The 27,985-nt window shown below is 54.7% G+C and overlaps 9 protein-coding genes and 1 non-coding gene across 10 annotated transcripts, besides 2 other annotated features; 7 read left to right on the forward strand and 3 right to left on the reverse strand.

Moving 5' to 3' along the window:
• Window positions 1-436: part of a sequence feature (possible transcribed region) that runs on past the window's edge.
• Window positions 437-1,576: 1,140 nt separating this feature from the next.
• CYME_CMQ461C (chloroplast ribosome releasing factor RRF) lies at window positions 1,577-2,329 on the forward strand (the record flags this gene model as incomplete). The annotated part of the gene is made up of 1 exon (XM_005538263.1): window positions 1,577-2,329. One exon carries the CDS (start codon window positions 1,577-1,579, stop codon window positions 2,327-2,329), a length of 753 nt encoding a protein of 250 aa, XP_005538320.1.
• A 1,498-nt stretch (window positions 2,330-3,827) lies between these two features.
• Window positions 3,828-4,568, reverse strand: CYME_CMQ462C (hypothetical protein, conserved; the record flags this gene model as incomplete). Its single annotated transcript, XM_005538264.1, has 1 exon — window positions 3,828-4,568. One exon carries the CDS (start codon window positions 4,566-4,568, stop codon window positions 3,828-3,830), a length of 741 nt encoding a protein of 246 aa, XP_005538321.1.
• A 1,921-nt stretch (window positions 4,569-6,489) lies between these two features.
• On the reverse strand, window positions 6,490-7,083 carry CYME_CMQ463C (60S ribosomal protein L17; the record flags this gene model as incomplete). The annotated part of the gene is made up of 1 exon (XM_005538265.1): window positions 6,490-7,083. The coding sequence occupies one exon, from the start codon at window positions 7,081-7,083 to the stop codon at window positions 6,490-6,492; it is 594 nt and encodes a 197-aa protein (XP_005538322.1).
• A 370-nt stretch (window positions 7,084-7,453) lies between these two features.
• Window positions 7,454-8,101, forward strand: CYME_CMQ464C (hypothetical protein, conserved; the record flags this gene model as incomplete). The annotated part of the gene is made up of 1 exon (XM_005538266.1): window positions 7,454-8,101. The coding sequence occupies one exon, from the start codon at window positions 7,454-7,456 to the stop codon at window positions 8,099-8,101; it is 648 nt and encodes a 215-aa protein (XP_005538323.1).
• Window positions 8,102-9,518: 1,417 nt separating this feature from the next.
• On the reverse strand, window positions 9,519-10,052 carry CYME_CMQ465C (similar to senescence-associated protein Din1; the record flags this gene model as incomplete). The annotated part of the gene is made up of 1 exon (XM_005538267.1): window positions 9,519-10,052. The coding sequence occupies one exon, from the start codon at window positions 10,050-10,052 to the stop codon at window positions 9,519-9,521; it is 534 nt and encodes a 177-aa protein (XP_005538324.1).
• A 1,511-nt stretch (window positions 10,053-11,563) lies between these two features.
• On the forward strand, window positions 11,564-12,175 carry CYME_CMQ466C (similar to 4-aminobutyrate aminotransferase; the record flags this gene model as incomplete). The annotated part of the gene is made up of 1 exon (XM_005538268.1): window positions 11,564-12,175. The coding sequence occupies one exon, from the start codon at window positions 11,564-11,566 to the stop codon at window positions 12,173-12,175; it is 612 nt and encodes a 203-aa protein (XP_005538325.1).
• A 257-nt stretch (window positions 12,176-12,432) lies between these two features.
• CYME_CMQ467T lies at window positions 12,433-14,377 on the forward strand. The gene has a single exon (XR_002461592.1). It is a non-coding gene; the product is annotated as a hypothetical transcript (transcript).
• A 426-nt stretch (window positions 14,378-14,803) lies between these two features.
• Window positions 14,804-15,688, forward strand: CYME_CMQ468C (hypothetical protein, conserved; the record flags this gene model as incomplete). Its single annotated transcript, XM_005538269.1, has 1 exon — window positions 14,804-15,688. The coding sequence occupies one exon, from the start codon at window positions 14,804-14,806 to the stop codon at window positions 15,686-15,688; it is 885 nt and encodes a 294-aa protein (XP_005538326.1).
• Window positions 15,689-18,773: 3,085 nt separating this feature from the next.
• Window positions 18,774-21,848: a sequence feature (possible transcribed region).
• CYME_CMQ470C (similar to thioredoxin peroxidase Dot5p) lies at window positions 20,334-20,894 on the forward strand (the record flags this gene model as incomplete). Its single annotated transcript, XM_005538270.1, has 1 exon — window positions 20,334-20,894. One exon carries the CDS (start codon window positions 20,334-20,336, stop codon window positions 20,892-20,894), a length of 561 nt encoding a protein of 186 aa, XP_005538327.1.
• A 244-nt stretch (window positions 21,849-22,092) lies between the features above and the next one.
• CYME_CMQ471C (vesicle coat complex COPII, subunit Sec24) lies at window positions 22,093-26,556 on the forward strand (the record flags this gene model as incomplete). The annotated part of the gene is made up of 1 exon (XM_005538271.1): window positions 22,093-26,556. One exon carries the CDS (start codon window positions 22,093-22,095, stop codon window positions 26,554-26,556), a length of 4,464 nt encoding a protein of 1,487 aa, XP_005538328.1.
• Window positions 26,557-27,985: the final 1,429 nt, after the last annotated feature.

Genomic DNA, 27,985 nt, shown 5'->3' on the forward strand with positions numbered 1-27,985 from the left:
CCGTTTCACCACCGCTGCGGTGGATAGCAGGCCATCGACGTCAAGATGTAATGTATTGGAGAGATCGTAGACGAATTGCCCGTAGGATATATTCTCTACTGAATAGTGCAAGGGGACTGCATTCCTCTTCCGAGTCGGTCACATCATAGTACTCTGATGACTGGGGAACACTGAGCGCAACAAGTAGATACGCTCCGCGCCAAAAAGATGGTATTATCAAAGCGTGTTTGTGGTCATTCGTGGAAAACGACCCGTTGATTACCTCACAGAAACCAAAATCAACGATGATATACGCCACGGGTGCTTCTGTTTATCATCAGCTTGTTCGTGTCGTCCTATAAATACTGGGATAAAATCACAAAGAAGTCCAGTTGCACATACGGGCATCTACCGAAATCGCAACTAAAACATAGTTCATGGAATGTCACGACTCGTGTGAAGCGCTGGAACGTCGTTCTATTTCCGCAGTCGATGTCGCTTTCTTCGGATGAAGCGGTCGGAGCGCGTACGGATATTCGCGGAGAAGGGCCCTGTTGGACGTTCGATCGAACGCGAAGACAACGAGGACATTATCATTTATTCTAGCTTTAGAAGATGTATTTGGTGGCCTCAGTTTCGCTCGTAAAAAAGACTCATGCACTAGCGCCAACCAGTTTGTCCAAGCACTAAAGACTTTTCCTTGATGTCTGGTGACGTCCTTCCATTGGACAACGCGACATTTCACCGTTCTTCTCGTGTCCGAGCTGTTGCCGATTTTATCCGGTCAGGGCTGCTTTTTATTCCTTATTACCCCTCGAATTTTTGAATCCAGCAAAGGAGTTTTGTCTATCGTGAAAAGTTATTACCGCTGCACTGGGAAAATCGCTGAAGCGCTCAGCACACCGCAACAAACCGAAGCACTTCGTGTTTCTTCCACAAGTCCTTGTCCATCCGTGAAGGTCCGTTCCTGTGAGCATAAACAAGAACGTTTATTTTCAAAAATTAAGACATCAGCTGGGGCGTACAATGTAAAAGGTCGAGATGGAGAAGACCCAGCGGAGCGTCTCGGCGATAGAAAAGCCCTGAGAACTGATACAGCACCAAATTGCACAGAGCGCAAGCGTTCGAGGACTCCTTGCAATGGTGACTTCCACCCGCGGCAATGCACGCAAGGAGTCTGTGAATCGAGACTTTAACGGTGCAATCAATATCAGGGGATGTGTGGTACTATAGACGACACCTGCGGAGCTGACGCCATCTAACTTTAAGTAGCAACCTCTCAGGCTCGAGATGTACAGGAAGAAACTGAAACCGATCGCAGGATGCCGGTCAAAAAAGCCCAGGTGGCGTCAACGTGTAGACAGATACATTTGTCCTCCATGTTCATGAAACATTCTTCGTATCGCTGATCATGTCTACACGTAGACCAGCCGCTGACGCATGGTCCAGCGGCGGAGACGGCATGCATTCAGTGCATTCCATAAATATACAGATTGGTGTATGTTTTGGGGCAGGGCCTTTTTTGGGTCAACGGCGTCTCCCGGCAGCGGTTCCTCGTCAGCATCGGTGCGCTGCTCACGTCGCTGACCTTCGACGGATGAAGTCTCCCAGAGAAAGTGTCTCTTTTATCGCGCCGCTGAGTGTCCGGGTAGCTCAAGCGAGCTCGCCAGCGTCCGGGCGCTGGGAGCGTCCGCGGCTGCTGGGGAAGGGTGCTCCGCTGGTGCCGCTGCGACGTCGTCCACAGGCCCGGGTACACGCGGCGCTGCGCTTACGTTGCGTCGAAGGCACCGATTCCTTGAAAGGCATTCAGGTCGACTGTGAGCAGAAGATGGAGAAGACTATCGTCTCGCTCCGGAATAACCTGGCAGCGATTCGAACGAGTCGTGCCTCGCCTGCCTTACTGAACCGCATCCAGGTCAAGTACTACGGGGTTGACACACCGCTGCTCCAACTAGCGAGTATATCGACGCCGTCTAGTACCGCCCTCCAGATTGAACCATACGACAAGTCGTGTCTAGGGGACATTGAGCGTACCATTGCGGAAAGTGACCTAGGACTGACTCCATCCAACGACGGCAACGTGATACGACTGAACGTGCCACCGCTTACCGAAGAGCGACGAAAGCAGCTCGTCAAGGCTGCCAAGGAAATGGCAGAGGAAAGCCGCGTTGCCTTGCGCAATATCCGTCGCACCGGCGTGGATGCGGTGAAAAAGCTCGAGAAAGGGAGCGAAATCAGCAAGGATTTGAGCGCTGACGCCCAGGATGAGCTCACGAAAATGATCAAGCGATTTGAGGCAAAAGTCGATGAAATCATGCGCGCCAAAGAAAAAGATATCATGACCGTGTAGAGGCTAGTCCTGGTTTGCTCGTTCGTTGGTCGGTGCAGGCGATCGCCGGCTCGTAGGGACGGACGCTCTGCAGCGCCTGGAGCGAGGCAGAGCGGGGCAATCCAGTGTGGACTGCTGTGTCTTGGTGTATGTGCATACGTTCTTGTGTCGAATCAAGGACGGGCAGCGACAGTTGCTGCTGCTGCTGCTGCTGAAGCTGTGCGCGATCACGCTTATCTTGTGTGGTTTCCGGAACGCTTCAGATCGTAGCTGAGAGTAAATATCGGCCGTCTATGGACACTGGAATCCCTGCTTCGCTAGAAGGAGCACTTTTGATCAAGTTCTACCAGCACTGCCAGGAACAGCACCGGGGGGTCTCCTTGCGCTTGTCTTCGAGCAGGAATCCCCGGGATCAGTTGATATTGGCCGAAGAATCCAGGTCCGTACAATCTACATCATCAACACACGGGATTTACAGCGTTTATGCTGGAAACGTTGGGAGCGATTCGCAACTGGCACCGCAAAGATGCAGTTGGCTCTTTGAAAATGACTGAATCCGTGTCTCTGATGTATACGAATCCAGATATATTTGATGCAATCGATTCAGAGAGGTGTCTGACATGTGCCGTAGTTCAAACGTCTATGTTGCACGTGTAGTGCACCATCTCAGGCGACAGCATAGCGACAGGGCACATGGCTTGCAAGCTGGCAGCGCTATGTACTCGCAGCCTGGCGGGCCGCGTGCGGTACCCTCTCGATGCACCACTCGTTGTCGACGGTGGCAAAGACAGGCATGTTGATTCACAGCACATGGTGTTCTTTGCGACAGCGAGGCGCAGTTGTACGTACCAGGTAGTTCGGGGCGCTCGTTCTCGATGCATCGTCGCGAATGCTAGCCACACCTGCAACCAGGTCCAATGCCCGCGTCGTATGGGCCGTTGCAGCGTCCCTGGAGAGACTGATTTGCGTACGCATCGAGACGGAGTCGCGCAGCGTTCTGCGCTCTCGCCCAATCACTGGAGCAGCATCGGAGAGAGATGAAATCATATCTTGGCGTCCTTGCTCTTACAAGACGAATCCGTCGTGCGACAGACCAGTAGGCAGCACGACGGTGCAGTGCTTGAGCATCCACTGTAGCGCCGCAGTGCAGAGGCGCTTTTCGCCGCCCAGAACTAGGCTGCAGCAAGTTCTGAAGGCGTGTCCATCTCGAAGGGAACCTGAACCCGGCTTCAGAAGCGTAAGAGCGAGCGACACCGGCGATGGTTACTTCGTGTTCCTTGCGCATGAATTGCCACCACCGATCCGATAGTGTCGCGAACAATTAGTGAAACAGGAGGTAGACCAGCGTGTCCGTGTTACCGCAAATACTCAAGTCTATTGAATGCTAGATACGGATTTGGAATCCGTTTCCGCATCATTCCGAACGAGGACGATATGACCGCGCGTCTACAAGTTGAGGCTCGAGGGCGCTCGCGAGGATCCTGCACGACCGAGCCCGCTATGTCGGCTGCAGCGCATCTCAGAACACTGTTATCAATGCGAACGAGGTGTACCAGAGACCTACAGGATACGCCACCAGGGGCCAGTTCCCCGCAGGGATTGCGAGAACGGCAGTGAATATTCTGCTTGCCGTGCTGGTGCACCAGAGCACAGCAACGCCGGCCATAATCGCCCGGAACGCGAGCGGTGGCACCAATAATACCAAGAACGCCAGTACCACAATAGGTAGCAGCCCGTAGCCCAGAACACTTACGATACGATAGAGATCAAGTTCTCTACCTGCCATGAGGTTCAACACCAAGTAGATGCTAAGACAACCGACAATCGCAATACCATAGATCACACCAAAGTGTACTTTTCCTCGCAAGAGCAGCGCCATGCCCAGTAGAAAAGCGTACAGCAGGGGCCCAGCCATATCCGGTTCGTCAGCGAATGATTTTTCAAAACGGCGGAGCGGGTTGAGAACCTGAAGGCTCTTGCGCCAAATGGCTTCAGGATGGATCCCCAGCTCTTCCAGCAGCGGTGGTTCGTCTTCTCCCACAGACGCTCCGGAGAGCGCCCTTCCCAGTTCAAAAGAGGCACTGCGGGCGTGCCAGCTCGTTGTCGCACTAGGGTGCCGCTGGGGTTCCCTAACCGTCGACCAGGCCGGGGCAACGCTCACCGCATTGTCCTGATAGAGTGTCGACGGCCCGGTGCTGTACGGCACACTCGAGCCGCCGTAAAACTCCAAACCGTTACCTTCGCGAGCCCCGCCACTCATCGTACTTGCCGCCAAAACAGACCCAAGTCGGAACTGTTTGCCCGTCGGTCTGCTCGTCCGTTCGTTCCGCCAATTAGAGAATATCCAGTGCTGGTTACGGGACTTGTGTTTCGGCGAGCACCAGACTCGGACCCTGAAACTGTTGGCTGTGGCGGGTCGACGCGCCCCCCCGCGGACAATACCACCTGGGCAGCGGGGCGCACGTGCACTACGGCAGCAGTCCGCGTACCGCTGCGGTTTCGATCGTCCTCGTGGATCGTCTTGTGATGTTCGTTATTATGGATATGACGCTGGTAACGAAGCATGCTTCCCGGTGTTTATCGTTGAGAGAAGTATGTTCGCTTTTGGTGGCAACGCATATCCACATTCTTTCCGATCGAATGTATTTGGCTCTGCTGCGTTCTTGTCGTATCCATTTTCTTGGCGAAAAGAAGTATGCTCGCTTCTGTTGCCAAAGGAATGCCACAGTCTCTCTGATAGACGGTAGTGTATTCGGTTCTGTTGTTCGCTTCGCGCATCCATTTTCTTGGTATAGGCCAATGTCCAGGCTTCTGGTGTCAAAGCAGCTCCGCATTCTTTTCCGTGAGCGTTCGCCGACCATGCGATCTGAATAATTACCCTCCAAAACATCCAGCACGATGCTCCTGTCTATTCTACAGAATCGTTATCTGGGTGCTTGGCATACAACGAGCTTCCTCGGTGCCGACGCAATGCTTCATATTCCGCAGATGCCGGCAAATCCGCGAACTGAAACTACGCGGCTGCCTTCTTCTCATATAGGTACGGTATGCTGCTCGAATCGGAAGAGTTGCTTCGAGCCTGGAAGGCCTCCAATCAATGCACCAAGGTGTCGTTTCTACTGCAGGACACGAAGATGCACATACACGTTGCTCGATGGAAGGCGGTAACCTTTTGTCCAAATGTTGGCTTTCACCTGCACCAGCGAAGATCATGATCGAGTCCCGTTCAGCGGGCTCTCGACTACATATTTGGTTGCTGATACCCACCACCGCGAGTCAGTGTTCTCGCCTGAGCAGGATTCTCGCTGTTGACACGACGGATCCTGACTGCATTCGATGATTGAGCAGGTCCCTTGTGTGGATTACGGCCGCAACGGAACCCCGCAGAGCCTGAAGGAATGCTTGGTCGATGCACCGATTACAACATTGTGAAGAACAACGTCCAGACAAGTGCGAGAGATTGGTTTGCATGCGCATCAACGAAAGCCTGCTCATAACCTATGCATTTCGTGGTGGTATCGGAGCGAGTTTCAAAATACCTCTGGGGCGTCTTCCGGCAACAGCGACACGGTATCGGAGGCCGCGCGTCCGTACGCGGCGTATTTATCAACGAAAGCCTGCTCATAACCTATGCATTTCGTGGTGGTATCGGAGCGAGTTTCAAAATACCTCTGGGGCGTCTTCCGGCAACAGCGACACGGTATCGGAGGCCGCGCGTCCGTACGCAGCGTATTTGCCCATGCAGCGTGAGATATCATCGGTACCGGGGTCAAGCTAATGATTTCGCGAGCCTCATTGCATGACGATGTTGTGCAACGAACGGATGTGCGTCAGATGACTAGGCCTTTGATTCCGGATGCCTGCAAAGTTTTCGGCTGCACTGCAGTCTAGCTTACGCGCTGCCTTATGCCGGGGCGTACTCGTCATGCCTCTGTCGCCGGAGCGACACAACGCCGTGGAGGTTCAGCTGCTGCGCGACACCAGAATCACCATCCATTTGGTATATTTTTGGTGACTTGTGGTTTCATTCCCCAGACAAGCCCACTGGGGAAGCGATCCAGGTAGATCGGGTTCTACGCGACGCCAAAAGAACAGGACGCCGTGTCATTGGACGCTGGGAGCTCGCCCGCATGCATGAGCGCTCACATCACTGGACGGTTGCTTTGAGAGTTTCAGAAAGTTTACGTGCGAGCGGCTGTTGCTCCGTCCGCGAGACGCCGGCCCCGAACCGCACTGCGGAGACTGCGACCGTCCGCTCGTAGAACGATACCCGTCTCGGACGCCTTTGGAACAGGTTCCTGCTGTTTTGGCTGCAGCCACAACTCGACGTGACACGGGTTGCTCTTATACGCTGTGATTCTACCGTGCGCCCTGTATGTTCTTCGCCTTCCCTTCATGGCCTGATTGACTTGAATATGCCGAATTACCAAGGTATCCGTGTCGAGTCCCTTGGCTTTGGCGTTTTCCTCGGCGTTGCGTAGCAAATCCAGGAGGATCTCGCAGCTCTTCTTAGGCCATCGACCCGAGGCGCCAAGAATGCCCCACTGCTTCACCTGAGCCTTCCGCCCAACGCCGTAGCGGTAGCGCACAAACGGCACGATCTCCTTCTTCGCGATCACGTTCTGCAGGTAAGTTTTCGCTCGTTCCAAACGCATGCCCTTGATCGCAGCTGCAGTCTCTCGCGTGTTCTTAAAGTGCACCCGCAGAGATGAACCGCATGCGAGCGCAATATTATCGCGGGACTCTGGTAACCGACTGTACTGGTGTCTGCCCATGGTGACCAGCAAACGGGCACCGCAACGTCCAGTCCTCAGTTGCAGCCTCCGAAGCAGCTTACTCAAACGTACGCTAAGGTTGTGCCAGGCAACGCGCCGCTGCGTCCAAGCCATCGCGCCGGCGTCATCGCCGAAATATGCATATATTCGTACAAAACGCTCTCGTGCCATGAAGCACAAGCGCCACCATACCCCTTTCGGGCCGCTCCGTTCATCATGAGAAACAAGTACCTAATATAGGACGTTTCTGTACGCGCAGCTCTACTACGCACCCAGCGTTTGCCCGGCGCTCTTACGGACAGGTACGCCAGCGCCCGGCACCGATGGTGACGACTCCTATCTCGTACGCTAGAGGCGCTGGAACGCGCTGATGCGAGACTCCCCGCACTGGTGGATTCAGCTTGAAAAGTCTCTGCAGCGGAATAGAGTCCATGCTTTTGCACGCTACTTCCAGGTGGCCACAGTCCGACCAGACGGTCGCCCCGCGAACCGTACTGTAGTTTACCGTGGTACGGTGGAGCGAGGCAAGGACGCTGCACCCTACGTTACCTTCGTATCAGACCTGCGCTCTGGCAAGCACAAAGACTTGGAGAAGTGTACGTGGTGTGAGATCTGCTGGTACATGCCCGTTACACGTGAACAGTACCGAATCACTGGCTGTGCAGAAGTCGTCGGTGCTTCTGGCGCAGACGCTTTCCTCAGAGAGGCTCGGAAAGAGGTCTGGTGCCGACTGACGCCGCCTCTGCAGGCGCCGTTTCTGGCGCCAACCCCAGGTCTTCCGCTACGAGTCGCCAGCGCCTCGAAACCAGAGATCAAGCTCGACGATGCAGGTGTCCCTGATTCGTTCGGTCTCGTGCTGGTTTTGGCAACTCGTGTGGATTACTTGCAACTCGCGAAATCCAATGGACCACCACCACATCGAACTTGTTACTATCGGAATATCGGAGCGCCAGATGTCAAAGATGCGAACGCTGCAACAGAAGTTGAAGTTTGGGAGATGGAGGCACTGCAGCCGTGAAAAATTTGCGAGTTTTCTGCGCAGCGTACCACGCGCGTCTTCGTAGATGCGCTCTCCCACAGAGCCACGCATGGACACGATGGACCTGCTCTTGAGCTGGCTTGATAAACTGCTATTGCGCCGTCGGGGCGGATGCACACATGAGCCAGGGGGCCAAACACATCGTTCCGAGGCAGGCTGCGCTGGAGCATCAAGGCTCCGAAATCTCTTACCATTCTCGAGGCTATCGTCTCGAGCGTTGCGAAACGACAGCTCTAGCGCATCCAGCGTCGTAGGAAGCACGCAAGAGCGGCTCAGTATGGAACCTGGGTCGCTGGATCGGACCTGTAGCTCCACGGGGAGGACCATTTCGGAGCTTGTGGGATAGACGGGTATTTGAAGGATGTCAAATTTCTCTTCTTTGGTCGGCGGCAGGACTCGCGTGACCGGGTATTCAGGTCAGATCCGTGCCTGTCGTTCCATGCGAAAGACTGGCGGGCACGCGGGTCGCTCCAATGACCGACATCGCCTTGTTCTTTCAGCGGTGATTACGCGTGCCTGCGAGCCAGGCGCTGGTCTTGGTTCCAAAGAGCAACTTGGCCCACAAGAGCCGGGGATAGGCGGTTGCAGCCATCCAAGAGCATACAATGTAATGAAAACATTTCACCAAATTACCGTACGAGTAGCCTTTAGGATGATTGGTTTCGACCAACAGGCAGCTTTCAATGCAATGCAATGCAATGTCAGGCACGCTCACAGGACCTGACCACCGCAGTCAACAGTGCTCTGTTGCCGGGCGTTTATCTTAGAGCCTTTGCTATCAGAACCTTTGCTGTTATTCCCTGTTCCGATCCTGTTTTTAGTGTATGCCTCGCTTCGGCTTGCGGCGATGCACTATAACACGGCTGCACTCGAATGGTCCCCCAGTGGATCAGGCCCATGCGTCGAGCGCGTCGTGAAAGACGGCCACAAACACGAATTCCTGCAACACTTTCCAGACCAATGCTGTATGCGACATGCCTTCGCAGCACGCTCCTCGTGAGCCAGTCTTATGCCTGGTGACCGTTGCTCCCCGGCGCATACCGACATCTTCTACACCAGATGCGGATCATGCTCCAGGCGCTTTTCGAGCGCTCATCCGATCCTCATTCTGCGCAAGTGCGTCAGGCTACCGCAAAATATGCGTATGGAATGAAAAACATCCATACATTCATGACCAAGCTCTCAGCATACTAAACTAGCGTTCCTCAATCGTCCTGAGGGTTTACGCGGATTCCCGTTCCTTTCTAACTAGATATGTGTATTTTTCAGCCAGTCATGTCGAGTGATTGAAGTCGAGAGAGCGCACTCCCAGCTTTCACGATTCTGCATACACGTTACCAAGTTCGGCATACACCGTTCCTCTTGACTGACGACCAGCTCCGACGGTAACAGAGTATCACTGGCTTTTAGGCCGGTTCACCGGCAGATGCGGCTTCTGTAAGTACTGCTGGATGCCGCCCTCCATATCCGCTATGACTTTGTATCCCTTTTTGGAGAGCTCCTCAGCTGCCATAGCACTACGTCTCCCAGAAGCGCAGTTCACGATTAGTTTCCGTTCCAGGTTACCGCCGGTGAGCTTCTCAACCTCACTCAAAAAGTTCGGATTCGGTACCATTTTGTCTCCCTGCTTCAGCATGTACGGAACGAGCACAGAGTCTGGTGCGTGCACTTCTTGGTATTCCTCTGGAGTGCGAACGTCCAAGTGCAGGTCGCACTCGCCACACTGTTTCCGCCGGTGCGCCTCCTCCGGTGAGATTCGCTCTACAATCATTGCGAACGAACGAAACCGCTGGAATTGGGGTACAATGCCCCTGCGCAGCAAACCAGTGTATCCCCCGTGCGTCGAGCAAGTAAAAGCCTTTATCCGAGTGCTCGACTCGTGCGACAACCTTCCCCAACGAGAGACGCTGTAAAGTGTCCCCAAGAACATTGTCGCCGTGAATAGTCAGTGTCCGGAGTGCCAGTCCCCGCGGCAGCGTTTCTGGACCGTCGGCAGCGCAGGGCAACGCCCCTGCAGCAGCAGCGCCTGATGGCCGCAGAGCAGCGCGCTGCTGCTGCTGCTGCTGCTTCTCTGGGAGCGCTCAGGTACGGCATAGGTTGCAACATCCTCGTGGATCGAAGCCTGCATCTGTATCTATGTCGGGTTTCAGATAAAAGGGGAGCGTTGAATGGATCATTCTGCTCCTTCATTCCAAAATTCCGAGCGATTTTGGGTGCACAAAGTCGACAATTGATGTTCGTCAATATGTGGTTACGGATTCAGACGTAGGTTTGGGGTTATTGGTCGTGCTTGCTGGGTGGATCCGTCGCATCGTTGCCGGTGACATGGGGTTACTTCACGGGAATCCAGATGATTCGCGGCGCTGCTGACCAAAATCTCCTCAAATAAACGATATCATTATCGAGTTTATAGGTTGAGGCCTCCGCTCTTCTCCTGTCGTTGAACGTGGCATGCTTGATGCACACACTCTTCGAGTTTTTGAGCTTTCGTCCCGATGAAGACTATCGACGTCGTCTCTTGGACTGTTGTTCACAAGCTCATGCCGAGACATCAGTGATGTCCTCACGTCAAATGATCATCGAGTCCTTCCGAAAGCGAAATCCGCGTCTCTTTGTAACCACCGACAAGGCGATATTCCACAGCAGCGTGATACCTTTCACGGAACATGCTCCTAAAGGCTTCCATTTCTTCTGTTCCCATCGAATAGGATCTCGCAATCGCACTTGATTCATCGTGGCGATCGCATCGCGTGCAGCGTAGACAAGTCAGAATTTCTCTAAGACTTGTCCAGCATCGATTTGCCTCCCCGTACTGGTTTCCAGGTAACAACATCGCGTTCCGCAAGCCTTTATTGGGATGGACAGCTTGCGGTTGCGCGTGCAACGCACAGCCTAGTCGTCGGTGTGATTGCTTCCAAGGAACACGCAGGCTTCGTAGATAGCATCGGGTGCGGAAGCAGACGAGGGCGTCGTGCATAGTCTTCTGTTCTCGCCAAGGGCATCCACCCAGCGATAAGGTAAGCTCGTTTGCGACAGAGCGCGGCCCTCAGTGGATGGCAAGGTGTGTTAGACATGCGGGAACTCCAGATCACATCAGGGTCATCGCTGTGAAGCGTGCACCGACGCTGTACACCCTGAGACGATAAAAGCAAGCGAAGCGCAGATAACGAGTTTCCCCAGTGCGTGCAATGCGTCGACAACGAAAGGGACCCGAAATCCGCCATCAATATTCTTCGACTGCTGACAGCGATGCCACAGGCGCGATAAAGACCGGCGTATTCGGCACCAGGAATAAGAGGTGGCTGAAGAACGCAGTCACAGAGAAATCCCGCAAAGACTGCTCTTATCGTGGAGCCAATCCTGAGCGAAGGCAGAGACCTGCATGCATCGCCCGCGTTCTTTCGCGGACTCAGAGAACTGACCCGCCACTATCAGGTTGCGATGGTTTGCGACGAGGTTCAAACTGGCGTCGGCGCTACTGGTCGTTTTTGGGCACACGAACACTGGTCCGAGGGACTCGAGAAAACGGGACAAGGCGTTGGCACCGGCGCTGCGGAGCTCGCCCCAGACATGGTGACCTTTGCGAAAAAGATGCAGGCGAGCGGTTTCTTTTTCAAACCAGAGTTTCTGCCACCGCAAGCGTTTCGCATCTATTCAACTTGGAGTGGCGACCCGTTGCGTGCGCTGCAGGCAAGCGTCATCATTGACACCATTGTCGCTGATCACTTGGTTGAGCGCGTCCACAGTGTCGGGGACTACCTCATCCATGCGCTTGCGGACTTGAATCACCCACTTGTGGAGCGCATTCGTGGACGAGGAACATTCATTGCATTCGATTTACCGAGTCCAGCACAAAGAGATCATTTGCGTGGCGAAATGCGAAATCAGGGTGTTCTTGTAGGCAGCTCGGGGGGGCAAAACCGTACGCTTACGCCCCGCACTCATCTTCGACAAGCATCACGCGGATATACTCCTGGATATTCTGGCACGCGTTCTCAGGCACATGCCCTGAACTGGCAAGGCAGCTGTGTTGCCTTCACGTCTGCTTCGTAACCGGGACCCGGGTCAAGGCAACATCGTTCTCTGGGGCGCGTACCTGCTGCCGTCGACGAGTCACCGTACACGTGCTACCTGCAATGAAAGCTTCATGCGAGGATACTCTATCTATACACATGTGATCGATATTCTTTGGTGCAGATGCCGGACGCTTATCAGAGGAGCGGCCCAGGCGTGCCGATTGCGGAGCTTTTGCTCGAAAGCTACCAATTCGAAGTCTCTGGACGCGTCTTCGCAGTTGACGAACGAGACGACGTGGGTGCTTGCTGGGCAGTGTTTCCCATCGGGTCTGTACCGCTTGGCGCCGCTCCTGCATATCCCGCGGAAGCGGCTGTGCTCACGCCAAGAGATTACCCGTACGTCTGGGCAGCAGTTCGATACCCGCTGTCGATGATCTGGTTGGAGCGTAGAATCGCCAAGCGCGGTTTCCTTGTGACGCAGCGATGACGCATCGTACTGGCGCTCCCAGTGACAGAGGCTTGCGGAACGCACACGCTCGGAGCTAGGCAGGTGACAACGCCGTCCCGTTGCGAGCGGCAATATAGGTGCCAACCTAAAGCAGCGGATGCCAGCGTGCGACAGAGAGAGGCCCGTTTGCCCGTGTTTTCTACTTGAAGATTCTCTGGTTACAGGCATGGTACGTAGGAACGATGATCCGAACTCGGCACCGTCAGATGCGCCGCTGCCGCTAATAACTCGGGAAGAAACCTTCGTTTCTTGCTGCGTGCTTCAGGGTTCTTGCAGCGCCTCTCCCGAGTTCCGCACGGGTACTCAGATTTGACGAGCGAACGACCCTCGAGCTGCAGCGTCTACCGCAGACATTGTATAGAGTCATGGCCCCATTGATGTGTTTCTGGAGAGGCTTGCTCGGGGCCATCCGCAAAAACTGGCGTTGCACCAAACCCATGTCAGAGTAATATGACACCGCTTCAGTCAGCTGACTCTAGCGAACACATTCAAGTTTAGATCGCGTTTTGCGATCATCGATGCCAGAACTTGGCCGTTTTTCCTTCGACTGCTTCTTTTAGTACGTCGTATCCCCGGCTTGAAATGCGCTGGTATCTCGTTGCGGTCCAGTTCCGTTTATCAACAGTGAGAGGATACTGATGCCAGCGCTTTAGTACATATTTCGTCGGTTCCGACAATTGTTGACCCCTTGCATGCACAGGCGAACGTTGTGATCGTTTCCGAGTTTCATCTGCTTTGTATATAGCCTCGGCGCTTGCATATTAGCGGTGCCACGTTCGTGGGGGAGGGGTCAGGTATTGGCCTACGTCCGCAAGGGTGCCGCCTCTTTCTCCAAGCACTGGCCCTAGGTGCGTGAAAGCTTGGTTCACCGAACGGCGCATGCCCGTGAAAAGCACTGACGGGTACCCTGAATATCCATATTTGTTTCCGCTCTCTGTGCCGTATCCTAGGACCATGGACTCCTACTGCTCGGCGATTTCCTCGACAAGAACGGTGTCCGCTGCATGTGCAAGCACACACTGTTACAGTCGGCGGAGCGTTTATGGAACGCAATGCTTTCCATGATGAAATGAATGTCGGAAGAAAAACCGGGACCGTCGATCAACTCGAGAAATTCGATCCTCCTGCGCTAACTTCGTGCAAACCGGCGAATTACTCCCTATTTGAAGTGATCGCTGCGGTGACTCAGTTCCGAGTCCAGGAACCTTATCTATTCGAATAGAGGAGGTGGGAGCGTCTGCGAGCAAATGCGACAAGTAGTATCATGCCGCTGTCGAATCCAGTTCCGTCGATAGCCATAAAGCGAGGCGGATGCATTTTTTGAACGGAGTCGATTATTGATCGTGACAAGCAGAGTGATGTTTTAGGCACGAGCTTGTACACAAACCACCAAGGGATGATGTCGCGTTGTTTTCCTCGTCGATAGAGCGGTACGCATTGATGCGTCCACGGGTTGGCGTGCATCAGAAAGGTCGCAAACCCGAAACACGCGTGCATTGAGTATGCCACATGTAAGGAAAGGACGGGAACGAAGCCTGCAGATATGGATTTGATATTGGTATCCGTTATTTAACAAACCCCTTGGTGGACGGTGTCGCGAACCCTCCTGTTGACGATGATGAAACGAGCGGCTTCTGTCGAGCGTTGCATGCGCTACGCGGAATACGTGTTCGAGAACCCAAAACTGCTTTTATCCATAAGCCCTTATTGCTGCATATCGATTGTCGAGGCTGTACATGATAAACATTTTTCGGAAAAAACAATGACTAAAAGAGAGCGAGCAGCACAGCGTTCCATATGTATCGAGGACGGCAGCAGAGTCGCCATTCCGAGATAGGCGCCTCGGTGCTGAGGTCAATATCAAGGACGTGAATGTCGACATTGTTCATAAATATACACTACGGAACATATATCTACCAGGTTCCACAAACAGGATTATGCGGAAACAGATCGCCTCGTCGCGTTCTGAACTGGCGACAAGTTTGTACACCGCGAAAGCCTCAGCGGCTTTCAGGTCGTTATGGATTCGCTTGTGCGCTAAAGAGCCCGCGCTCAAGTTCAGCGTCGCGTGGTTGTGGTCTCATTTTCTGGCCTGTGCACTGGGAGTCTTGGAATGGCGCCTGCACCCCTTCATCTTCATCGTCCACGACTTGCTTCATGATTGTACGGCCTACGTCGAAGGCAGTCCCGCAGCGGCAGTTTGTGTCTGCGCTTGTAGAGCAGGTCCAGGCACTGGCTGCGGTTCAGCCTGCACATCGGCGTTTACGAGACGATCGTGGTAACCGATTTTATCTCTTTGAAGGACCGGAAGCGCGACCGCTGCCCTCCGTGACATCAGTGCTATCCACGATTGCGAAGCCGGCGCTCACCACCTGGAGCCGAAACACGGCGCTCGAGGCTATGCGCGACGCGCTTCTTCGCAAGGCCGGGAAGAGCATCACCAACGAGATTCTGGAACAGGCTCTGCAAGAAGCGAAGCAGCAGCCACGAGCACTGGCGGGGCGGGCAGCGCAGCTCGGCATTCGCGGACACGAGGCCTTCGGTCGCGTATTGAGCGGTCTAGGAGCGAGCAAGCCTGTAACTGCAGAGCTTGATCAGACAGTAAGCAACTTTGAGCGCTGGTGGAAACATTCTGGGTATGTGCTAGCGTGCTCAGAACTGGTCGTGCGGAGTGAACGCTATGGATACGCTGGCCAGTGTGATGCGATTGCAGTGCGGCTGAACGAAGCCGTCCGAACAGCGGACGAGTCATCATCGCGACCGAGCGCAAGTCTCGCGGTCTTCGATTGGAAAACAACCTCAGCCATTTATTCAGAGTATGCGCTCCAGGCGGCTGCGTATGCAAAGGCGTTGGAGGAAATGAGCCACGGTACGTTACATGTACACGAAGCGTGGGTCGTTCGCTTCGGGAGAATGGACTCTGAGCCGTGTTTCGAAGCACGCCAAGTTCGTGATATAAGCGCTGCGTTCCTTTGCTTCCGCGCTGCGCTCATCCTTTTCAACGAGCTTGGCGAGACACTATACAATGATAAAGGTGGCTGACCTTTGTTGGTGCATCCCTTGGTGCGCTTTCGTAGGGTGCGAGGCGGCGACGCGGTTCTTTTTGGAGCTTGTTCTGATTGTTCACAACGCGAGCCAAGTTCGAGCGTTTTTGTTTACGTCTCTATCGAGCTTTGGCAGCGCGATTGCGGTTCAGAGGACCGTAGTATATATAGAGATATTCGTTGGACGCTCGTTGTTCATGCATGAAGTGCGCACACGGCTCTTTCCAGTCTAAGCAGGTGACGCTGCTTGCAGGGTTCGGGTAGCCTCCCGTCGCGCCGGCGATCGTTCGATGCACCCAATGTGCGTTCCTTCCGATTTGGAAGAAATCATGCTGGTTGATGATTTTTTTTGCAGACGATCCAGCTCTACGCGGCGATAGACTCGGCTGATCACGTCACTAAATACAATCCACTGGATATGCTGCATTCCTGCTGATTAGGGCTGTCGCTTCCTTGCAATGCTTCTATGATTATTCTAAAGTTGCGCATCGTTGAATTCTCCGTGATGCAACGATCCAGAGACAGAGCTCAATATCCATACACACGTCTCGAATGGAGCCGCGGGGTCTGAGAAAGCCATCCGCTGGTGCTGCACAGAATCCCGGCCTCGAGGGAGGCCTCTTCATGGAGCGCAACCAGGATGGCTTATTAGATTCTCGCGGTAGACAGCTCTTCATCCTGTGAGATATTTCGCTACAGGTTGATAAGCCGTTTTTCGTCAACCCAATCTACTGCTCATGCACTTTGCGCACTTCCATGAGCGCCCAGAATGCACGTTGCCCCTGCTACAAGGGCGACCTTCTGAAAGTCAGCCAGCGCACCTGTCATCAACACCACACATCTCAATCGATCCATCGGTATACTTTCCAGTAGTATCGCATGGAAGAACCTTAGCGCTAGAGCGTAAGCACTTCGCGGTCCTCACGTGTCAATGCTGGTTCGTGGGCGCCGCATCGCTCTTTGTATAAAACAGAAGAGCAAAGAAATGTGCCACACTGGTGTGCTTTTTTGGAATCCCTCGTACAAGACACATGCCTCGCTTTTTAAGGCTGGGCTTGCCCTCTATTCGGAGCAGGCAGGACGTTGCCTCATGGGATGCAGACGGCATCCAGTGCCCATGAGTAAAAAGAACAGCATCGAAGCACTTACCAGCAGCCATAGAACAATTTCTTTCCCCTCTCCTGGAGGCATTGAAAAGGGTGAAAGGATCCCGTATTTTCAAAAGTTTACCTCATGGGCGGAGGGGGCCCGCGAGCTGGACGAGTCTGCCGGGCTCGTGCTTCATGCTCGCCCCGGTGGCGGGTGCCTTGACGAGACCCGAGCAACTAGCCCGCAACGCAGCTCACTCCGGGACTGGCGGTGGTTAGGCTGTGTCTGAGCGTCAACTTGGTCGCGGTAATCTCCTCGTATATCGCTTTTCGCTGCCGCAGGCAGTAGGTCTGTGTGCGCAGCGTGCAGGTTCCCAGAATGATGATGAAACCCGATTCTGTGACTAGTGAACCGCACCTCGAGTCCACGCCCTCAATGATATGGTAAAGACGTTCTCTCTCCGTGCTAGGACTGTATTGACGCTATATGCTCTATCGAGGAGGATCAGGGCAGGTACTCGGCGCACGATAGGACGTACGATAAGACCTGCACATCCGAGTGGAAGTATAAGTAATGGAACTTTAAAGTTCAGTGTAGCAGATTGGAAGCGTTCCCGAATGTCAGTATCCATCCCGCTGTAGGGAATCCATGGTAAACGTAAACGATTTTTTTGACAAAAATATCTGATGCCCTCACAGGCATTCGATTGCTGTCTGTAGCCGATAATCGCCGGCCTAGTGCGCAGCACCTGCATCCCAGCGCGATGAGCGGCGCTCGTAGGGCCGGCATCCTCACTGGTTTAGCAAAGCAGTGCGTGTGTTTCCGTGGTGCGTCAGCAAAAGAGCAGCAGGCGCCTATGCGGGCGTATATGGCATATTTGGCGCCTCGGTGAAGCCTGTGAGCGAACCAGTCTCTCAAAAGCCAATTCTGGGATGTTCGTGGTGGTGGCGGCCAGTGTACCTTTCAGCTGTGGAGCGGAATGATGGACGCTCTCCGGCACGCCGATAGCTATCGCGCAACCGAGGCTGCCTGGCCTCTGTAAACGTTCCGCCTATGAAAAACCTTCGCTGCAATACGTTCCTTCAGGCAGGCATTGCTGACGAGCGCTATTCTGAGAGGTCAGCTCGCGCCCTGTAAAATTCAAGCGAGTACGATATGCGCTACTTGATGGATCCGATATCGGGAATCGCACCACTAGGCTGTGATTTAGCAGTGGCGCATACTCGCTTTTCGAGCAATTTGCTGCCGTGTTTCTCATTGCCAGCGCACTTTCAACTCCTATTCGAGTGAATTTCTAGCGAAGCGACGGCTACACGTTGCATGCATGGATACAGATGATTGCTTGACACGAATTCTGCCCTCGGCCGTGTGCAAACGCTGTTACCATGGAGAATTTCCTACAAGTGTCCATGAATACCACTGCTTCCGCATACGCTCTCGGTAGGCTTTGAAGAGATATTTTTTTCACAGAGGCTTCCAAAAGAGCATTCTTCGTAATTCCTCATAAAACAACGACACCATCGGTGCGATAGTTCACGCTTCCGCGGAAATCCCATGCCAAATTCCAACTTCTGTGCCGCATGATGAAGGCCGCGCCGGTGGCCATCGCTGCGGCAGTGTGGAGCGGCCCAGTTCCGGCGAGCACGAGGGAACCACAAAGCCGCTCCGCCGACGAGCGGAGGCCAAGCAACGACTGCAGCGGTTGTGGCGGCATATCCGGCTTTCTAGCCAGCGCCGACGTGAAGCCCTGTCATCCAGTGAAACCGGCTCGCCGCATCCTGGTTACGCCTCCGCGCCACTGGAAGACAAGTCCCGGGTGAGTGATGCCTTGAGGTGCACGGAGCGATTTCGGGCTTGTTCAACACGGTTGCTAAAAGGAGTCAGGCATCTGGGGCATCTCGATGGGGTGTACCGTTCGCCGCCCATTCATCATCGCAAAAAATAGCGGTGACAGCATGCCCTGATCGCCTTGCGCATTGGAGAACTTTTGAAAAGGCGTATGGAATTCTTTCGACTCAAGTGTGTCGCACCCGTGCTGCGTGTAATCGAATGCTTTTTGGAATGATTAGAATGCGACCGGTACCCAGACGCAATATACCGTATAGATCGTAGACGAATTGCCTCTAGGATATATTCTGTACTGCACAGTGCAAAGGAGGACTTCATTGCTCCCTCAGATCAGTCATATTACAATACTCAGAAGGCCGAGGAGCACCGAAAGAAACAAAAGTATGCGATCCTTGCGAAATACGGAAAATCGCAAAGCGCGCTTGCTGTCAGTGGTGGAAAACGACCCGTTGAGCGCGTTACGTAAGGCAAAAGCGACGATCGTAGCTACTGCGGGCGTCCCTGTTTCTCACCAGCTTGTGCGCCAGTTCCTGAAAGCATTAGGATACAGTCGCAAGAAAGTGTTCTACTTCAGCCTGCAGTCAACCCCTACCGATATTGCAGCTACGGTGTTCCTGGAATGTCCCGATTGGTATGAGGCACCGCAACGTCGCTTTATTATTTCAATCGATGTGACTTCCCTCTGACGAAACGGTCGGAGCGTACATAGGAATTCGTGATGCAGGAAGCCCGTTGTGTGCCCAATCCATTTCGAGGAGATCGAGGACATCATCTTTTTCTAGCTACCGTGGTCTGATTTAGCGGCCTCAGTTTCAATCGTAGAAAAGAATCGCGCAACAGCGCAAAGCCCTCTTTCGAATCACAGAAGACGTTTCACTCGATGTCTGACGATGTCCTTCCACTGGACAGCATGGTAAGCCACCATTCCCATTGCGTTCGAGCCGTTCCCGCTCCTATCGGGGTACAGCTGCTTTTCATTCCTCCGTTCTGTCCGTGGTTCGACCCCACCAAAGCAGTACTGGCTATCGTGAGACTTGATGCGCGCTCCACTGGGAGCATCGCTGAATCGCTCAGCACAAGGTGACAAACCAAGGTACTTCGTGTTTCTTATGCAAGTCCTTTTCTTTTTCCGGAAAAGGACTTGCCTATGGGCACAGAGTAGTGCGTTCATATGAAGAAATGAAAATTCTATAAGATGAGCCACGGTCTACGCTCCAGAAGGCCGAGATGGAACTAAGCCAGCATAGCGCTTCTGTGATAGAAACGTACGGCGAGCTGACAGAGCAGCACTTGACACAGAAGGCACGAGTTCGAGGACTCCTTGCACTGACGAATCCAAGCAGTTGCAAGAAACGCATCGAATTCGTGAACGGGGACTCCAACGTTGCTATCGAAATCAGGAGATAGGCGATGGTGAAGACGAGGCCCGAAGAGCGGATGCAATCCATCTTCGTGAAGCACCCTCTAATGCTCGAAGTGTACAGGGATAAACTGAAACCGATAGCAGGCAACCGGTCAAAAAAGGGTGGGAGGCATCTGCAGGTGGATATTCATCTACACCACACGGGCGTGAGACATTGTTCGTTTCACTGATCGCTTTGCAGATGCGACCAGATCGATACCCGCCTGTATTTTGACGTTGTTTTTTGTCTTCATAGCTGCGCAAAGCGGTTTTTTTGTTTCTGGGCGAGCAACGTGAACGACATATGCCGGCAGCTACAAGAAACAAGTCTGGAAAGGCGGGGCCCGCTAGCAAAGCCGCTGTCGACCTACACCCTGACTCCAAGCCTGAGCACAAGACTAGCAAAGCCAACTCAGGTGACTACCGTGACGTGGTGGTGAAAACTGACGAAAACCAGGAAACGAGCCTTCGCAAACTAGCTGCAACTGGGCCCATAGTGGTTTTTCTCGTCCCCAAAGCGAACACGCCTGGCTGCAACAGGCAGTACGAGTCGTACACACGCAACTACGAGCGGTTTACTGCCCTAGGCGTTCGCTGCTTTGTCCTTAGCAAAGACAAGCCAGAGGCGCTTGCACGCTGGCGGGCGAAGTATCAGAGTCCAGTCCCTGGACTCTCGGACCCGACACAGAACCTCATTGGAAAACTCAAGGCTCGCAAACCACCCGCGAACACAATTAGATCACACTTTATTTTCGCAGAGGGGACCGCGGACAAGCTCGCAGAGGCGATTCCAGTCTCGCCTGACAAGTCATGCGAGATTGCGCTCAAGTCCTTGGAAGAACTCGGTATAAAGAAGAAAGCCTGAGTTCTTAGACTATGTCCGATGTATTCTGGGCGACTAGCGTGGGCAGATGGTGAAGGCCGCGTTCCGTGCCGTCCATAATGGGTTCGGCGGTGCTCGTTTCCGTTCGCCATCAGTAATATGCCTCGCTCATTACCAGAAGATGAGCATTTTGTGCTCTGCATGCTCGAGAGACGCTGGGATCTGGCGAGACCCCATCACATTCAGAGAGAGAGAGAGCACTGACCCCGGTCAACCTGCCGATGACTTGGCGGTGAGCGCTTTGGCGCCGGCCTGGAGCGTTCAATAAACGATGTATCTTTCGCACCGAGTGCTTGTCATGGACACGAGCGAGCGGTATCCTGCAGATCTAGGCCAATGCACCCGTTCATGGTACATGGATGCACGCACCATCAACGTTGAAACAAATCCACTTCGATGAACCGAGTCAAGTTGCGAATGGAACGATACGCCTGCGTACAGAATACGCCCGAGAAACCGATAGCTTCCTACTTTCCCGCTCACTCAACTAGTCAGCCGGATGATGCACGCCTTGTTCAGCCGCGTCACGTCCTGCACGTCTGCCGCTTCGACCGGCAAACAGTACGCGCTGCACGCATCGTCAGCGCTAACAGGTCGCTGCGGTCTGCCAGCTCCAGCCCAGCTCCAGGTGTCACGTGGACGTTCCATGCTGTCAAGATTTTCAGCTCCAGTTGTCCACACGTCCAGATGCGGAGCCTCCGCACGCTAGAGCTACCGACGATTTCGTTCTGCTGCTCATCGAGAAGGCCCCCCGCGACCCAGCACACCTCAGAACTACACGTTCCCGTTCATGTGCACAGGATGTGGCAAAAGCGATCAAGCCTTGGTGTCGGTCTACAGCGGTACGAGCACTGACGATGTCCTAGCACGCTGGCCAAAAGCGTCTGTTGGGTCGTACTCTACCCTCGCGCATGTCTAGCATAGACATACCTTCATGGAGCGAAGAATGACGGCCCTTGGACTTCAAAATTCAGCGCACGGCACAAGAGCGAGGCGGGTGCGATCGGCACTGCGGCGACGGAGGCGCTCAGTGGAGGCTTGGTGCCCTCCTGAGCCGTTTCACGGCGTGGTGCACTGCAGGACGCGATCTCAGCTTTACAGGGGGACATTAGTGTGTGCTTTCGACGAACGCTGGGGTTCCTTGTGAAAAGCTTACGTGTTTTTCGAAGCAGTTTAGAGCATGAACCCTGCAAGCAGACCAGGCTCGTTACCGCAGGGCGAGCAGCGCGGTGTCGCTGGTGACGGCACACAGCGGCGAGTGGCGGTCACGGCGCACGAAGCGGCACCTCTGCCGAGGCCTGGTACGGGTCCATCACCCGCGGACTATGCTACTGCGTCCGCTAGTCGGTATGGGGCAGCGTACGAGCAGCAGCGTTTGTCGGAAAGGTCCACGTTTCGGCAGCAACAACAGGCTTCCGCAGAGTCGCACGGTACCGGTAATATGGGGCAGATATCTGAGGCGCAGCTTGCTCGTAACGTCTCCGATCAAGCTGATCAGGTTACACAGCGGCCGGGGCGCTCCTCTGCCTGGTCGAGTGAGGCTTCCTCGCAAGGTAATGGAACGGCATATACAGGTGCAGGGGCGGCTATGGGCGCAGCGCCGCCTCCACCAGGTCGCCAAAGCGTTCTCCCAACGCCACAGCAACCACAGCGGTCGCCTGCGGGACTGTCATCACGTTCTGGGGCGTATGAGGCAACTGCGCACTCTGAGTCGGCGTCGGCTCTGGGACAAGCGTTGCCCCCACAGAGAATCAGCCCAGAACGCACAGCACCACCCGTCAGGGGCAATATGTCGAACACGATGGCATCCGACGCTCTGCATGCATCTGCCGCAGATATCTATGGATCACCGCGTCGTTTTGATACACCCAGTGACAACCAGGGGGCAATGACCACTGACCCGAGAGCTGCTGCTTCAGCTCTCGCGTCAAACAGTATACCACGAGCGGGAGTTGCTCAAGGTCTACAGGCCCGCCCGATGCCGCAGGGCACCGATTCGCTGTCCAGCGATGGCCAGCATTCCGCTGAAGGCGGAAATCCTACGAACAGCGCACATACTGGTAGAGCTGGCGGGTACGTTCCTGCTCCATTAGGGTCGAGCGCCTATACAGGGCGTGGTGTAACGGCAGCGACACTCGAAGCAGGACAGCACATGGAGCATCAGCGTCCGATGCTGATATCGGATCAGGGGCGCTCGAACCTGAGCCATCCGAGCGGTGCACCAGGCGATGCGAGATACACCCCACAGGCTGCTACATCCCAGTGGGCGACAACTGGCTACGGAGTCGCCGACTCGATTGCTTTCGGTTCCAATCATGGCGATAGCGCAACAGCTACGGCTGTGCAGCATCCATCGGGGATTCGTACCGGACCGGATACGGCAAGGGGCATGCCCTCTGCACAACCGGTACCTGGTTACCGTGCCGCAGCACCTACTGTACCGCACCTTCATCCATCGATGGATGCGTCGATGATGAATGGCGCATCGCCGGTCGCAACTGCTACCAGTGCCGGACATGGAACCGCGGCGGGCAACCAGTATACAGAAGTTAGCCAGCGCAATACGGTACCGTTTTCGTCTCAAGCACCGGCTGTAATGCCTCGAGCACCGCCAGGTGGACCCTCTGGAGGAATCACCACCACAGTGTCGCCTCCAGGCCAGAATCGTGTCCCGTCATTTTCGAATCCGTTGTCGATGGGTACGTCGCTTTCTGCTGGCGCCAATGCGCTGGGATCTACCACGAGATCAACCATCTCATCCGGATATAGCCCCGTCGGATATGCTAACCGACCTGTACCTGGCGTTTTGATGCCCAGTCCTGGAGATGGACCCCCGACTGCGGGGCAGTTCGCTCCAGCAATGGCGTCTGTGGGTCCAGCGTACGCCCGGCAGGGCAATTCTGCTGTTTCATACCAAGCAGTTCCGGGAAACGTGCCGTATCCGATGCAACCCATTCCTGGTAGTGGCGGTGCGGGGCCGCAAATGGCGGGTCCTCCAGTACCTGGTTCCTATGCGAACTTGCCAACCGGTATGTCGACTGCGCCCGGAGCGCCATACTACGGGCCACCTGGCGGAATGGTAAGCGCACCTGTTCAAGCGATTCCAGCGCCAGCAGCAGCAGCAGCGACTCCGAGTACCGACTTTGCATCGCTACCACGCCCCGCACTGGATCCCGACTCTGTCATGTATCGAGTATGGTTCGGTGATGCTTTGCAGCGGGACCTCCTGTGGCCGCAGCAGGTTCTTGCTGGCGACCGTTCCGCCCATGGAGGCGGATATAATCCGGGAGCTGCGGGTGCTGGGATGCCTTTCGAACCTCAGATTAACTTTTGTGCCTTTGATCCAACCTGGTGCTGCCCGATTGAGCTCTTCAGACCCTGCCACCCGTCGCGGATGCGCATGAGCGTCAACTTCTTCCCAAACAGTGCTGCTACTCGCAGCAAGACTGGACTACCATTGGCTGCGATTGTACGCCCTCTGGCACCACCACTGAGTGACGATCCTCTTGATCAGGTGCCTGTGGTGAACTTTGGAACAAACGGTATTGTGCGTTGTCGTCGTTGTCGAACGTACATCAATTTCGGTGTAACATTTACGGACGGTGGTCGACGTTGGCGCTGCAATATCTGCCAACTGCTCAACGACGTTCCACCCGAGTACTATTCTCCCTTGGACGCAAATGGAAAGCGGCATGATATTGCTGAGCGGGCAGAGCTGTGCTCCGCCTCCGTCGAGTTTGTCGCACCGAGCGAGTATATGATTCGGCCTCCACAACCACCGGTTTACGTCTTTGTTTTAGATGTTTCGTATGGAAGTATCATTTCGGGGGCGTTTATTACGTTTGTAGAGACGATTCGTAGCAGTCTGGATCTGCTTCCACAGGATGGTCGCACACGTGTCGCCGTGCTCACGTTTGACACCCAGTTGACGTATTGTGTGCTGCCGCCGGGCCAACAGGGTGAACCTCGTTTCCTGGTGACACCCGATGTCGACGATGTGTTTCTACCGACGCCTGAGGATGTGCTTGCGTCGCTGGATGAGTCGCGGCCGGCTTTATTGAGATTGCTCGACAAACTGCAGACCATCTACGATCCGGCAACGCTGCAGAGTACGGCAACCTTGACGGGGAATGCGCTCACAAATGGAAGCGCCTTGGGCAGTGCAGTGATGGGCGCATATTATATCATGCAGCACTGGGGTGGCAAAATGGTTGTCCTTGGTGCGTCGCGTCCAACGATGGGCATCGCAAAACTCAAGGATCGTGACGACGCCTACGCGCTCTTTACAGACCGAGAGGCTCGGCTGCTGTCGCCTGAAGAGGGCCAATACAAACGCCTAGCGGTCGACTTTGTCCGAGCACAGGTCAGTGTTGATCTGTTTCTGACGCCACCCAGCGGTACCTACGTAGACGTGGCGAGCCTCGGCTGCCTCTCAAAGTACACTGGAGGCGAGCTTCTCTACATTAGTGGCTTTGAAGCGACGCGCGATGGTGCTCGTCTAGCGCGAGCGCTCCGCCGCAACCTCTCCCGCGAGACCGGGTTCGAGGCGGTATTCCGACTCCGCGCAAGCAACGGTGTCCGTTGTTCGCGTTTCCATGGGCGCTTCTTCACCCGAAGCTCCGACCTTTTAGCGCAACCGAATGTCGATTCCGACAAAACCTATGTGGTGGAGCTGAGTTTCGACGAGGCACAGCTGTCAAGTCGCTATCTCTGTGCACAAAGCGCCCTTTTGTACACAACAAGCCGTGGGGAGCGACGAATCCGGGTGCATACAATCGTTGCACCGGTAACATCCATTGTGAACGAGCTCTATCGCAGTGCCGATGTGAACGCGGTTGTGAACCTCCTGGCGCGCTCGCTCTTCGAACACTGCACCATGAAGAAGGCGGACGCTGTTCGTCGGCTTATAGTTGACCAAATTGTTGACATCTTGGCCAAGTATCGTCAGTTGCTATCGAGCCCTGGCAATGTGACGAGTTCACAGCTCGTGCTGCCCGACGCCTTGCGCTGCATGCCTCTTTACGCGCTGGGCATTATTCGCAGCGTGCTGTTGAGTCGCGACGCAGCTACAGCGATGGTACTTCGACTCGACTGCAAAGCGGCACTTTTACAGGCGATTGACAACGGCAGTATTGGCACGCTCATGGCGTTTGCGTACCCCAACTGCATTCGCCTTGAGGACGGCACTGGTGTACACGCTTCGGCTGCTGCTCTGTCTGGTATGGTGCTCATCGACGCGGGCTTTGAGATTTTTATTTGGATTGCACAGGATGTGCCGCCACCGCTGCTCGTTTCGCTCCTTGGTCCAGAGATTACGAGTTTATTCCTGGCACAACCGCCTCCAGCACATGTACCCAGCCCGAAAGCGCTCGGTGAAGAGGTACTGCGGTTGCCGTACCACGAGCCGAACGACCGTGGGCATGAAATGCGCCGTCGCATTCACGCTGTTCTGGAAGCGCGCTGGGACGCACAGCCGGTTGTTTCTCTGGTTCGACAGGGCACACCAGCAGAAGCCCGAGTCCTAACGCTGATGACTGAGGATCGAACCTCCTCGGAGATGGGCTATCTCGAATTTCTCGCGGCCATTCAGCGGCAATTGCAACAGCGTGTGGTTGGCTCGAACGCTGCCGCCGGGCGTTCGTAAGCTACGACGGATGTCAAAATTTGCGGGTACCTTGGTTTGCAGTCTGTTCGAGACAGACAGGTAGGTAGACAGACACACAGACAGATACACGAACACCGTATTGCACAGAGAGCGCATGTCTGATTGCACGAGTTGCCTCTGAATGTGCACATCGAGCCCAGGCGAAACTTCTCCGGCTTGGCGGAGGCCGCATGAGCATTTCCGCGCGTGCTTGGCCACTGTGCATTGCCAACGGCGCATACAGAATAAAGTATTTTCAGAGCTTTGGTCTGGGCTCTTTTTGTTCTCGATTCGTAGGCTTCTCGTCCAGTGATGCGAGATTCCCCTTTGTCATGATACCGACCGTATGGATGCCGCACTGAACCCGATGTGGTAAGGGTACATCAGCAGGGTGCGCTATCGAGCAGTGCGCTTTTGCTGCGCCCCTCGGCAGAGCTGCTTTAGTATTCGATCCTCACCGCTTGCGAGGAAAGGCCAGTAGAGAAGCAGCATGCCGAGCGTTCGGAGTACGTTTTTATCGCGGCTTCTCGTTGTTGCCGCTGGGAGTATCACTGCGACGATATTCGGAGGCTCTGTCTTTTGCGGATCTCGACGAATACCCTCTGGGCAGGAGTTTGTACCGCAGTATGGAACGAGATAGGAGGTTTCACGTGCTTCAAACAACACGACCATCTGCGACAAAGCGTTCCACGGACTCCTTAGTCTAGGACGCTGGGCTCCGGCTGCTGAGCACGCATTGTACGCGGTGCGTGCCTGAATGCTATGATCTGTCGCAGGGCCTGCTGCTTCGTCGAGCGCCACATGCTCGTGCCGTCGAGTACGCGCTGGCCTTAAGATTCTTGCGGCGGCGAACTTGGCTGCACCACTGGAGCTCTATCCATCGCGTGGACCAGAGGATTCAGCGGCTTTGACGGATCGGTGCGAGGTTTCTCGTACCCGTGTCCGTAGATCATTTTGGGAGACTCTCTACTGATCACCAAAGATCAGACGCAACCACTGCCAGGTTCATTGAACAACAGACGCTTTTCGAGCCAGCGGCGTATTCAAAGAAGCCCCTGTGCAGCGCGACACGCGGTTGAAGTAGGGCTTCCAGGGAACGGAAACTCTGGGTGTTGCTGGCACTACGCGTTTGTGCCTCTGCACGACATGGAGCACAACAAGGCGACTTGAGCCTCGAACAGATAATAATAACAGAAAATAAAGAGGCCCTATGATTTCACTCCTTGCGGTGGATACGCCTGGAATGTGAGATCCGGTGCCATCGCTTCCGTGTGGGTTCATTCAAAAAAAGTGGTTCTTCCAGACAAGTCGCAAACGCAGGCCATGTTAACGTAGCTGTTGGATGTCCCCGAAAGGAGCTGGAGCGCTCATACCAATTCACGACGAAAACCCAATGCTCGGCTGATTCCGCGATCATCGGAGGAGACAC

The sequence above is a fragment of the Cyanidioschyzon merolae genome, chromosome 17 (assembly GCF_000091205.1).
Source record: "Cyanidioschyzon merolae strain 10D DNA, chromosome 17, complete genome".
Lineage (NCBI taxonomy): Eukaryota > Rhodophyta > Bangiophyceae > Cyanidiales > Cyanidiaceae > Cyanidioschyzon > Cyanidioschyzon merolae.